The sequence below is a fragment of the Homalodisca vitripennis genome, chromosome 6 (genome assembly GCF_021130785.1).
Source record: "Homalodisca vitripennis isolate AUS2020 chromosome 6, UT_GWSS_2.1, whole genome shotgun sequence".
NCBI classification, from domain to species: Eukaryota; Metazoa; Arthropoda; class Insecta; order Hemiptera; family Cicadellidae; genus Homalodisca; species Homalodisca vitripennis.
The window spans coordinates 156500932-156515022 of NC_060212.1; the positions used below are offsets into that span (position 1 = coordinate 156500932).

Sequence of the window (14091 nt, forward strand, 5' to 3'; positions counted from 1 at the left end):
GAAAGGATAATCTTCTTCATTAAAAAAAAAGAATAACATAGAACATTGGGATATCTTATGTCCGCATTTTCAACCACAAAGACATTCTGTTTGAAGGAAAAAGGTTACTTTATTATGCACTGTCATAATTTGTTCATTAAAATTTATTTTTAAAAGTAACAATCAAATTTTATTTTGGAAAATGATTTGGTACTTTTTTATTTTTGTATGAAATAAGACCAAGCCTACGGAATTAGTATATGTTTCAAGTTCCAACAAAATATATTTTTTAATTTTATCTAGTTTCAGAAAATGTAATTTGATGGAGAGTGTGATGAAGTTGATGCAATTTATATATATATATATCATTTTTTAATTGAAAAAAATTTGGAATGCAGCACTTTCCTGAAAATTGGCATTATTCTTTTAACATGTTATATTGGAATGTTTGAAATAGTATTACTTTAAATGAAAATTTAGAAATAACATCTTATTTAGCAGTATATAAAATATTTTTGTATCAAACCTCACATTATTTATAATACCTTTTGGGTACTAATGTCCAGATATTCTGCCGTTTGAAGAAATGCATGGATTTGCCATCGTTATATGTTACAAAAGGTATAACACAACGTTTCGAGAATTGGAATGTATCCTCTTCATCAGGTGGGGGAGGTATTAGTACATACATAAAAGCTGCTTAGAGTCTAGTCCAGGCGTTGTCACTGCAGAGAATGCAAGTCCTGAGCACAAGTCAAGAGTATGAGAAAAACAATCACACATCACACCAACAAGGATGAAAGTGGGATACCGACGAAGAAGATAGATTCCTATCCTCGAAACGTGTTAAACGTTTTTTAACATATGATGATGGCAAATGTCTGAAATCCTATTAAACTTCCATCGTCAATAACAAACTTTAAAATAAGGAAAATACAGGGAAATACTAACATACTGTTATACAGACGTGGCCTGTAACTGTTGAAAAAATACAGGTGTCCGAATATAAGGACATTCCAAATTTTATTTTTTAATTTTCAATTAAATTAATTGTATTTACTATATATCTACTATAAATATATACTATAATTATAAAATATGAGTTTCCACTGACAATTTGTGATTGTAAATATGCTACAAATTATCAACTTAAAACTGTGTAAAAAAAGCAAAGTTTCATATCAAGTGTTATATTATAGTGTTATATCAAAGTTATCATTTTTTTCTGTCATAAAAATTGTATTTTCGTTATAAAACCAATACTAATCTATGAATGTGAACAGTTTTATATCTAATGTTTAGTGAAATAAAACATTTCAAATTTGGAATTATTGTAGCTTCTCTACAGCTGCTCTCTAGACACAACAATGTTTGACTAAGTAGAGACTCGTCCATGTTAATGGTCAACTAGGAAGATTGTAGTTATGTTAATTTTTCTATTCAATACCTTCTTTCTCTGAAAACATATTTTTCAGTGTTTTACTTCCTTAATTGCTAAGTCTGATAAAAAAACTATTCTATTACTCTGATATCTCTTAACGTCGCTACTTTATTTTGTGACATGTCTTCCTTAGTGTAATCTCCTTTACATAATATAGGGTGAGTCTAAAAGGACTTTACAACTTTGAAATTAAATAGATATTTAATGACTTTACTTACAGACTTGATATATGTGTCATTTTGTAGCAAATTACTTCAAGTTTGACTCCCGTAGTGCTGTAATACCAAGTTCCGCCACTGCGAGCGCCAGCTTTGTCTGTACTAAAATGGCTACTTTCACTGGTGCGGAACGTGCACGCTGTGTGTTATTGTTTTATGAAACAAATTCTGCTAGAAGTGTTCAGCGTAGATTTCGCACAGAATACGGAAGAGACCCTCCAAGCAGGCCTTCTATTTACAGTTGGCACAAGAATTTTGTCGAGACAGGTTGTTGTGTTTGTCAATAGGAATCGCCAGGTCGCCCACAGGTTAGTGATGCTACTGTGGAACAGCCCGTAGTCCTAAAAAAATCAACGCGGCGTACAGCTGTGGAGACGGGAATTCCACAAAAGACAGTTTGGCGAGTGCTACGGAGACGTTTGCACTTAAAACCATACAGACTTACGATGGTGCAACATATCACTGATTTAGATAAAGCTGCTCGTGGAGGATTCTGTGCTGTAATGTTGGATATAATTGGGGAAGATGAGACATTCCTGAACTTAATAATCTTCAGTGATGAAAGTACCTTTCATATCAGTGGTAAAGTGAACACCCATAACTGCAGAATCTGGGGGAACGAAAACCCAAGAGAATCCCTTGAACGAGTTTGGGACAGTCCAAAAGTGAATGTGTTTTGTGCAATGAGTAAATTTAAAGTGTACGGGCCATTGTTCTTCATGCAGAGAACTGTCACTGGTATCATTTACCTTGATATGTTGCAGAAGTTTTTGATTCCTCAAATTGATGAAGATGAACAACAGGATGCTCCTTTCTACTACCAGCAAGACGGAGCACCACCTCACTACCTAACAGATGTTAGGGATTTCCTAAACGGGTTCGTTTTCCAGGTCGCTGCATTGGGCGTTCAGGACGAATTGCATGGCCACCTCGTTCCCGATTTGACTCCTATGGATTTTTTTTATGGGGTTTTTATTAAAGATAAAGTGTATGTTCCACCTCTACCAGCCAGTCTTGCAGATCTAAGAAGAAAAATCACAGCTGCGGTTGCTGAAGTTACGCCAGATTTGCTAGAACGGGTGTGGCGAGAAATTGATTACCGGTGGGATGTTTGCCATATCACTAATGGAAGTCACATCGAACCGAAATAAGAATGTGACAATAAAATAGAAGTAATTTGCTACAAAATGACACAAATGTTAAGTCTGTAAGTAAAGTAAATAAATATCTATATAATTTCAAAGTTGTAATGTCCTTTTAGACTCACCCTGTATAATTGATTATTAAATTTGTAAGCAGGAGCTGAGATATTAATTTGCAAGGTTCCAACCCATCTAAAAAAAGTGTAAAGGTAATACGAAAAGAAATTATAATCTAAATAATAACAATATTTAAGGAGTGTATTATTACGATATGCAATAACCCGGTGTAGGTAGTACATCCTAACAAGAAACAACTCAACATATAAATAAATCACAAATTTATTTGACAAAATTTAAAATACAAAAATAAAACTATAAGAATTAAAACTAATAAAACATGCTTGACACAACCTTCAAATCATTCATATTATTATTTTACTACAAACATACTATAAAATTACCATGAAAGTAATCTTCAAAATCTCTTGTGAATAAGTAAAATAAATAAAACAATACAAAACAATTAAACAACCTGTTCCCACAAAATAACACAATAAAACTAAAGAAAATAATTCATTTTTCATTGACAATATCATTATGAATGTTATTTGTAAAAAGATGCTACTTGCTAGTATTTATATAAACTTGAGTTCAATTCACTTAAAATCTCTCAATTTAATATGCTCTAAATAATAATAAATAATCGCAAGAAACCCAGTTTTCTGCTTATTAAAGTGTTTTATAGCTTTTAAAACTAAACTTGAACAATAAAAAACCTAAAAGAAAATTATTCAAAAATATTATTTTTTATGTAACTACAGAACGATTCTGTGTACAAACACGATTATGAAGATACAGTTAAAATAAAAATAGGAAACAATAACTTTTGGCACAAAATACCATAGAACATATAAACCACAATTATTTGACTAGTGATACTTAAATACATAAAAACATCCTGTTAGTTCCAGTGTTCCCCAGTCATTGAAATCGACTGGAGAGTGTGCAGTTAACAGAGAAAATTATAAACCCTAAAAAGGGTGGTACAAGAAGAGTGTTGTACCTTTTCCAATTTCAAAAGTGGGTCTACAGTCCTTGAGAAACACACTGCAGACACACAATATCAATGAAATATTTCTTGCCCAAGAAGAAAGATACATTTATCTTCTATTCTTGGTAAAGTGCTGTCAGTACAAAATATTTCGTTTTGTTACCCACAGTGATTTTTTTCTTTCCCAAGAAAAAAAAATTATATAAATTGGAAATGCTAACTGGCTCTATGCTTTCTCTATCCCCCATATAAAACCTACCATACACACACACAATATTAAAATTAGGCAAAATCTCCTCAGAGCATAATAAACTAAGAAGTACATACAACGCTTGTTTATTGAGAATTCCAACCAGAAGAGCACCTGAATTTCAACTATTTCTGGATCAAAATTGAACTAAATTCCTACTGTATTGCTGTTAAGCACATTCATAAAAATCAAGTATTAGCTGCAGCTCATATAAATAAAATTAATAGATGATATAAATAGCGAGTTTCAACAAATGTTCTTGTACGAAAATAATACAAACAAAATTCAATCTATTTAATAAAATACTTATCTTTGACAATACATAACATGATTGTAAATGTAAACCAAACAAATACACTATTCTGCTGTGTGTTATATTTATTGAACATTATGAATGATGAAAGACACATGTAGTTGTGGAAGTACAATTCAGTCATAGTCCAATGGCCTCTTGCTGTAGTAAAGGTCAAGGTTCGATACTTTAATGAATTGGATCGTGAAACTCTGCTAGTTTATCAAACTAATATTGTTTGATCCATGTATTGCTCAAGGTCACTAATTATTAAGGTATGCTATCACAACATTTAATGAACTCCCTGTTTTAACCCTGGAGCTGGCAGCTAAAAATCTGTAGTGGCAGGCTATTTGTGCTTCATTTGCAAGCACTTATTCTAAATTATCTCTACACTACAAATGCTGTGTTTTTATAATGATGTTATATGTTGTTTTATTCAGTAATATTCGTAGAATAATATAACACACTAATAAATAAAACTCATCAATTTACATATTTTTTAGATTAGGTGAAACTTGAAATAAAAACAAAAATGTACGTTATTTTGGGGTAGACCATGTATAGCAAATTAATATAAAGTTGGAAATAAATAATTCCAAAATAGCTAAAAGATTAAAAAAAAAAACTGCCTAGTTTCAGAAAAATATATAGTTGTATGGGGTTATTACAACAAAAAATTGTTTGTTAAGCTATTACACCAACCTAGGCCTGTTTTCAAATTTAATGATTAGGTTCAAAACAAGTGATTGATACACTCACTGGCAAAATACTAACACTTCTGTCTCAAAAATTTCCAACATGCAGTAAATATATAGTATAAAAAAGTGACAAGATAGACTTTTGTCAATTAAGACAAAACATCAAGATATTTGAAAACAAGGGTTAGTGAGATAGACCTTGATTCTCTTAACTGCAAAACTCCAAAACTTTCAGAAAGTTGAAACAAAAGTAAACAATTACATCCTATTTTGTCACTCAAACAACGAACTAGGACAGTTCTTCAGGTGATAAATATATCAAATTCAACCACTGACATAAATCTTTTACAGAACGACAATAAAAACACAGTAAGCGTAGCCTTAGCAGACAAGGATGGCAACTCTTGACACATAATGATAAACTATCACGAATCACCAGTTTAGAAGGAAGAATAAGAGTAAAAAATATTTTGTGTTGATAAAACAACTCTTCGTCATTTCAATGGTACATAAATATCATCGCTAAACTTGATTTTAAATGTTACGATAAATGAATCATTTGACAACGTCATGACGTTCAATTTTGAACGACTGCCATCACAGCGGAGGTCCGTGTCATTAAAAAATTGAACGACTACCAACTCCAGGGTTGTTTGTTATTAAAAATGGTGGATTTGAATGTAAAGCATAAATTATTTATGTAAAAAACCTAAGTGTAAACTGTATAATTATGAAAATTAAAAATATGATTTATAAACTAGATAGAAAAATAAATATCTATTAGAATCCAACAATTACAATTTTTATATAATAACATTACCATTATACACTATAACAAAACCTTAAGACTAACAAATATAATAACATGCAAAAAAACACAATCACAAAGATAATGAAGAGAAGTTTTTTCCGTTAACAGATGTTACTTAGTCAAATGACGATACAGTAAGTGAATGTTTTTCAATGCTATATATTAGATAGTGTGAAGAGAAGACTATCTTTGGCAAAGAAGTAAAGTAAAAAAAAAACTGATCAAATTTTATCAAATTCATGCATCATATGTTAAAATAATTGATTAAATAATATGATTACATTTTAACGCTAAATTTTTTTAATTCTTCAGATACGTAAGATAGAATATTTCAGTTATCTTTGTGGCATCCTAATCTGTAGGAAAACTACATTTAAAACTATCAGTACACCATTTGAAAACTTACTTATGCTACAATTTTCTATTACTAATTGAGACCCCATTATGACTTCTAAAGGTGAGACCTACTCGGTTGTCAACCATCATAGTTTATACTTGAAGAGTTCCGTTATGTACTGCAGGATCCGAGGGTCCCTGAGGACATCCATGTGATCCATGTCTGGAAAGGTCTGGTGGTACACTCCTTGCTTCTGCTGCCCTTTCCAGTGGACACAGCCTTCTAAACTTCTCTTGTTGACTGTCCCATCCCCGTCACCGATCACGAAACTGGGATAGCCCTCTGGGAAGGCACCTTTCTTGTATAGTAATCTGCAACCAACATGTGAGAAGTCTCAGAAAATTGTTACGCTGAATCAAAGTCCAACAAGGTCTACAACAATATTTGCAAAGCATTTATCTTACCTTTCCACAGTTTTGACATTGTATCCGTGTAAACAATGAACTTCTACTCCAGGAGGTGCAAAGTTTAAGGTGTAATTATAGACATCCTTCCACATCTCCCATGCCACAGAGTAGTCTATATCGCTGTAAAGAGAACTCAGTTTAATCAATATTTTATAATTAAGCAATTATAATATTGTTTAAATGATAATGACTTTATTCAACATCTTTTGCAACAGTGCTAAAATAATATTTTAATACTAATGATACAAAAATACAAACATAATTTTAATTAAAACAATTTTGTAAATTTTTTCCCGTGGTACTACTGAAAAATGCTAAACCTATTTCTGTGATATATTAACCTTTTATTAAAATATTTATACAATCCAACTTCTTACTTCAAAATCAATGTCAAGTTTTATATGTTTAGCTCTAAGGTATACATTTAATATTCGTTTTGAATGCTACCTCATTTAGTTCTCCATGTTTTATTAACCCTTTTACTAATAATCCTGACATTTACTCATGAGCGTTTCTTGTGCCAATAAGCACATGAGCAATAAACTGTGAAACTAACAATATTTCATATATTGTTTCATAAGATAAGATCATAAGAAATTATAGGATATAACTATAAATGTATCTAATTTGTCTAAATTTTCTGGTCATTACATTAAGAACTGTGTGGCTTTTATATACCATATATTCTTTGTTTACAAATAAATAAATCTAAATTTGAATTGTCAGGAAGGGTTATTTATTGAAATTCAAAACAATAATTCTCCAACTTAATCAAGAAACTGAATTTGTAACTTGTAACCATTATATGAGGGCTGTTTTTTTTTTTTCAACTTCCGATCGTGCCGCTAGATGGCTGGGCGAGCGGTATCGGCCAGCAATGTGCGGCAGTCGACTGCGCACCTCTCCCACTACAACCACGCTCATTTTCGGACGGTCGACGCCATTTCCAATTTATCTAGCGACACATAAACATGGCTACCATGATAGAATCTCCCGCCAAGTGTGAGTTGAGAAGTGTCATTCGTTTCTTGCAAGCTGAAGGGTTATCTGCAGCAGAAATTCACCGTAGAATGGAACGAGTATATGGTGAAAGCTTTATGAGTGACAGTGCAGTGCGTGATTGGTGTAGGAAATTTAAAGATGGACGAGTTGACATTTGTGATGAAGGGGGCCAAGGACGAAAGTCGGTCACAAACGAAAACCTCGTTGATCGAGTTGACCAAAGTGTAAGAAGCAATCGAAGGTTTACGATTACGGAGCTATCCAATCAGTTTCCTGAGATTTCAAGGTCAGCCTTGATACTCTATCGTAACTGACAAGTTAGGCTACAAAAAACTTTGTGTGCGATGGGTGCCGAAGATGTTGTCTGATGACCACAAAGCTCGGCGAATGGCGTCAGCAACGTCTTTTCTGAACCGTTATGAAGCTGATGGCGAAGATTTTTTGATCAAAATCGTGACAGGAGATGAGACATGGGTTCTGTACGACACCCCAGAAACGAAACAGCAGTCCCAACAATGGATGCATTCAAACTCTCTAAACAAACCCAAAAAATTCAATAAAAACTTTTAACAACAAAAAGATTATGGCCACCGTGTTTTGGGATCAAAAAGGTGTATTGCTTGTTGAGTTTTTAGAACCAGGTACCACAGTCAATACGGAAGGATACTGCGGTACGTTACAACGTTTACGGAGAGCTATCTAGAACAAAAGGAGAGGAATGCTCACATCGGGAGTAGTGCTCATTCATGACAACGCCCGTCCTCACAGTGCTGCTTTGACAAAGCGTCTTCTTGACGGTTTTAAATGGGATGTTTTTGACCATCCGACGTATAGTCCTGACTTAGCGCAGAGTGACTATCACCTTTTCCCGGAACTGAAGAAGATGCTAGGAGGGCAGAGCTTCCGAACAGACGACGCGCTGCGAGACGCCGTGAAAACCCATCTCAAATCACTGGCAGCAAATTTCTATGAAGAAGGTATTAAGAAGCTTGTACCCAGGTATGAAAAATGCCTCAATTTAAATAGCGATTATGTTGAAAAGTAACTAATAATGTACCTAACTTTTGATAATAAATTTATTTAATTACTCTCCCTAGTTTTATTTTTATACCACATCGGAAGTTGAAAAAAAAAACAGCCCTCGTATATTAGATCTATATTATCCTATCATGCGATTTTTGTTATCAAATCCAAAAACGTACTTAAAAAAATCTTTCATATCGCTCCAAGTGTAGTTTCTCTCGTGTGTCTCGACCAAGACCTCGTCTGGTTTCCAGAAGAGACTAGAGACGGCAGGAGCCATGCAAGCGACGGTGCAGTTATCTGCATGTTTCGTAGCACACTCTCTCGCAGCACATACACTCCGAGATCATCTCCTGCACAATAGTACTAATTTTACATAAAATTTTTGTCAATAATTTAACTTTACTTGTTAACTTATCAAGAGCTTCTAATTTAGTAATAAACTAGTTTGCTGTTCGTTCCAACAAACTTTATGAATTTCGGTGCTGATTTTGTAGCACTTCCCATAGGGGGACATGCGCCATTATTGAACTCGATCTTGTCTATTTAGTAATAAAGTTTCATAAAAACTTACATCTATAGCTCAATTCGTACTCAAAATACTCTGTGGACAAACAGACAGAAGATAAATTTCACCAGTCCTTGAATGATAGGCTTCGCTTAAATTCAGCCAAAAATGCAAATTTTGTTTTTCCGAAAATCTTATAATAAATATTATTAGACTTTACAGAAACACATTTGCCTTAAAAGGTTTCCTCAAAGCTATAGTAACCAAAAGAGATTGGCATTTTACTTAAGTGAAGAGGCACATTACTAAAATAAGAGTAAATGAAGCTCTTTTATGGTGTGATTAGAAAAGTCGGTGTTACAGCTTCTATATAGTACCATTCAAACAGATTGAGCTATCATCTTCCAATTTTGTGTAAAAATACTTATAAGATTTTCAGAAAAACAAAATTTATATTACTGGCTGAATGTTAGCGTAGCATATCACTGAGGGAACGGCAAAATTTCTTTTCTGCCTGCCTATCTCTGTCCACAGGATATCTAAAGTACAAAATTGAGCTGTGGACTTGAAATTTTGCACAGAACATTTCAATATAGGCAAGATCGAATTCAAACATAGTGTAATTCCCCCTCATTCCTTGTAGTGCCTTTGTAAAGGAATATAAACATTTTTGAGGGTTCCACTCATCCCTATACCTATAAAATCTTCCAACTAACCAGTGATATCCAATCAGTATAATCCTACAAAGTGTCCAAAACATCCTGAGGTTCAAAAAAGCAACATTGGAGAGACATTGAACCTTATTAAAACAAGTCAAGCATGCAAAATACGTCATATCTCATAAACTTACACATTTCATGAAACTACCACAAAATTATAACCAAACAATTTAAATTTGTTACATGTTTGCTAAACCACAAAAATTACTGGACCACAAACTCAAAAATAGGGACCAACTCTCAGATCTCTTATGTAAAAGATAAATTCAGACCTATAAGTATTCTTTCATAGTGAACTTGCAGAACTGTATAGAAAAGCAACAATGAGTTAGAAGAGCTGGAAGTTGTTGAAAATTTTTTCCCCCCCCCACCCCCCCCCCCCCCCACCCCCCCCCCCCCCCACCCCCCCCCCCCCCCACCCCCCCCCCCCCCCACCCCCCCCCCCCCCCACCCCCCCCCAAAAATCATATTTCGTCTATTATTTATCAACAACGGTAATAATAACTTGTATAATGCATCTGTATATATAATATAACTATTTTAAATATGCAATAGAAAAAGAAGATCAAATGAGGTATATTGTGTCGGGTGGCTACTGGTTGTGGTTCTGGACCTGAGTTGCTTGCTGGAACGGGGTGAGGTCCGTCTGAGGGAACGGTGTCAGATCCGTCTGCTGGAACGGACTCAGCTCCGTCTTGTGTTCGCGCGCAATGTGTCGTCTCACCGTGTTGTTACGTGTGAACGTGCGCGCGAACAGAACGGACACGGCACTCGTATCCCTTGATGACGTTGTCTGATATGCGCTCGAAGATTCGTCTCGTATCCATATAAGCGCTCACAAAATGGACATTGTAATTTCTTACCTGAAACATTGATACTATGTGAACCAACATTTTTTTTTCATATTTTAATACATTTTTTTATTTATGAATCACTAATAAGTAATAGTAGTGATATTGTAGTTTCCCAGTTCACAGCCAGTAGGAAATGTTAAATAATGACCATTACAGATGACATGATGGATGATAATACATACTTTAATGTGAATACATATAACCTGAGTAGCCTACTAAGTATTTTTGAATGACTACCTTTTTAACTTCAGTGTTTTGGTATTTTTGATACTTAGAATAAATTTTCATTAATTAAATTATTAAAAAAAAACAACTTAGTTAATTTAAATAATAATGTGAACCAGGTTAACAGTGTAAAGCTCAAACAAATTTAAATGATAATTAATATTTCCTCCATTTTTTCTGTTATCAAAGATCTAAATAATCAAAAATATATTACTTATTAAGTTGAGTCAGGTATAATTGTGTATTAATTTTAGCTAACTTTTATGTTAATTGAATAACAATGTATCCAAAGACATTTTTTTTTTACTTTTTAAGTAAAGCAGGAAAGAGGGATTGTTTTCAATTGTAAGGGATCAACATTGGTCAAATTCAAATTGTTCGTGCCAGGATCGGTAGGCGAAAATAGACGAGAACCACAAACAGCTGATAAAGCAAAAAATGTTTAATGTTTTCATCCCATTTAAACATATTGGTCTGGGTTGGAGGCTGTCGGGCAAACGACTTCCGTTGATTTCCGATATGTGAGCCCCATTTTGTAACCCCAACGGCTCAAAACAATAGAAATTGTGGAGACCTCGGCCTTCTCTCTTTCTTCTGGTCGAAGCAGAGTAGAGAAAAGGATATGAGTGATGTGCTAGTAGAAGAAGAACATGTTCCCATACATTTTTTATACATCAAAACAAGTGAAATTGGTTAGTAATGTGATGTGTAACATTCAAATCTGAAACTTGAAGAGAAATGAGTAAATTATTTAACCTCAACATGAAATATTGGTCAGTACAGTGTTGTAGAGACAGGACTACATTGAAATTATGTTCAATTATATTACAAATTGATATAAAATAGAAATTACACAAACAAATACAGACAATAATTTGGAATTGAGAGAAATTATTGAATTTCTTGGGTTTAAAAGAACATTTTAATGACAATGTGTTCCGGTTGTCTTAACGCCATTATGAATTGAACGACAACATGTAATGTTGTTCAATATTTTCATGTTGACCAGAATTGTACATTTATTTCAATATTCAATCAATGAAATTAAATAAACTACACAGTCCGAACTTCTACATATGGTGCACAATGAGTGTGGCAGTTTCCTACAGTAAATTTGAACCAACAATAATTTTTATCAACCGAATATGGGACCACCAATGTGGGGAATTAACAACACAATAAAAACAGAACTACAACATATACCGCAACCAACGTGGACCTAGAGGTATACATCCATTCAACACTACCTAATTACTGATCCATATAACAGTTTGATCATTTTTTAGCCACACATTCTGAAGCAAGTATTTCAATATACATAAGAGCAAAAAAATTTTATTGTTAATTTGCTGTGATGTCTAGCATATAACTCATTGACATGGTTTTTTAGGTTGCCTGGCGAACAGCAATGTGGAAATTTCTCGAAAAATGCTTAAATAAATACACAAAGATTTATAAGTAAAGCATCAATATTTTAACTAATTCTGATTGTGCAATCATCAAATGGAGACTTTTAACACAGCCACCCACTACATGAGAGGAGACCAGGAGAGTTGAGAGAACAACTACCTGTTATTTCACCTGAGTTCAGTTGGGGCCACACTTAGTGATCTGCCGAAGCCTAAGGGTTAATGAGAGAATTTGATAAGATCTTGCTCCCCATCTCATTCCATTTTCATTTAAAGGAGATCTTCCAGTTGCATCAACTTCTTAGCTACTTGCTGGCAGTTTTTCTACATTTCCAGTGGAGTCACAACTTGGGATTCGTTTTACAGGCAAAACAAAGGAGGCCTAATATTAATATTAAATACTTTCAGACAGTCAGGCAACATTAAAGGCACTCGACACCTGCTTCTTTGACTTAAAGGCAGTATTTGAATGTGAGAATGCACTAATAGAACTAGCAAAAAGAAACAAAGTTGCCCCGCTGGGTGCGAGGGCCATAAAGGCATTCCTGGGAATGAAACAGCTGACGCTCTTGCCAAGATAGTAGGGTCAGACCCGGACTGTGGGGTAGCCTTCTCCTACAGTAAAGCTGCAGTAAATGGTTAGGAAAAGAGGATTAGATCCCACTTGGAGGAAATCTCCGGACTTGGGCAATAAAAAAAACCTCTCCCTATGCATAAGATGGTTAAGACTCCTAGATCTAAGCAAGGAGGATATTCAACTTGTATTTGGGATGCTAATAAGACATAGCCCTCCTAGGAAACATCCGATGAAGGTGGGACGGTCTAAGCCAGACTGATGATTGCTGACTCTGCGGAGAGGCAGAAGATTATTGGTACACATATGGCTAAGCTGTCCTATTTGCAAAACCAAGAAAAGAATTCACAAAAGCTTATCTCCTGAACAGGAGCCCTCAAAACTCAGGTTTTTGTAAAAGCCTCAGTTTTTGAGGTCCAAAAAATTAAGTATGTATGTATGTATATATATTTTTTTATATATATAAATAAACACACAGCATTAGTTACAATCCATTATCAATTAAAAGAACAGTCGTGGAAATATCTACTTGTAGCAGTAGTTAATATCTCTGATGTTACAAAATCAAACAGGCATTTATTTATCCATCGCTGTTGTGTAAACAGTCAATACAGCAAGATATAAATTTGGATATTGTGCTAAATACTAACGCTGACATCATTTTACTATTATTAAGACATCATAAATTTAAAAAAACAACTAAAGAAGAGAAGTGATTAATATTACATATGTAAATGCTTTTACGTCTGAGGCAATAACATCGTCTGAATTATATAAGCTGTTCTAAAATCATACATGTTTAATCACTCACGCTAAAGCACAGTATTTACAAACAGTAATGTCAGAATTATTGGATGAGCGTCAGCGAAGCCTATCACTTGTGGAGCTGAAAAAAATTTGTCTACATCTGACTGTCCATATGATATCTCGAAACATGACCACAACATCTATAGGCAACACTGAGTCCAATGATGGTGCATGTCATCCCATGGGATTTCACTGAGCATCAGCAAATATTTTTACATTGGTCTTATGGGAAACCATAATGGTGTATGATGGTAACAATAAAATAGCAGAATACATACATT

At 34.1% G+C, this 14091-nt stretch overlaps 2 protein-coding genes across 4 annotated transcripts in view; both read right to left on the reverse strand.

Annotated features, from left to right (window-relative positions):
- Nucleotides 1-3103: 3103 nt before the first annotated feature.
- LOC124365610 (phosphatidylcholine-sterol acyltransferase-like) lies at nucleotides 3104-9231 on the reverse strand. Its single transcript, XM_046821601.1, is given in 5 exon segments — nucleotides 3104-6593; nucleotides 6687-6809; nucleotides 8894-8979; nucleotides 8982-9080; nucleotides 9184-9231. Coding segments are annotated over 5 exon segments (582 nt in total). The 3' UTR covers nucleotides 3104-6367.
- Nucleotides 9232-10451: 1220 nt separating this feature from the next.
- The window catches only part of LOC124365045 (zinc finger protein chinmo-like), a 34246-nt gene continuing 30606 nt past the window's right edge, over nucleotides 10452-14091 (reverse strand). For all 3 annotated transcript variants that reach the window (XM_046820947.1, XM_046820945.1, XM_046820946.1), the window contains one exon: nucleotides 10452-10804. In XM_046820947.1, coding sequence (XP_046676903.1) covers nucleotides 10662-10804 — 143 coding nt within the window. In that variant the 3' untranslated portion in view covers nucleotides 10452-10661. The remainder of the gene's footprint in view (nucleotides 10805-14091) is intronic.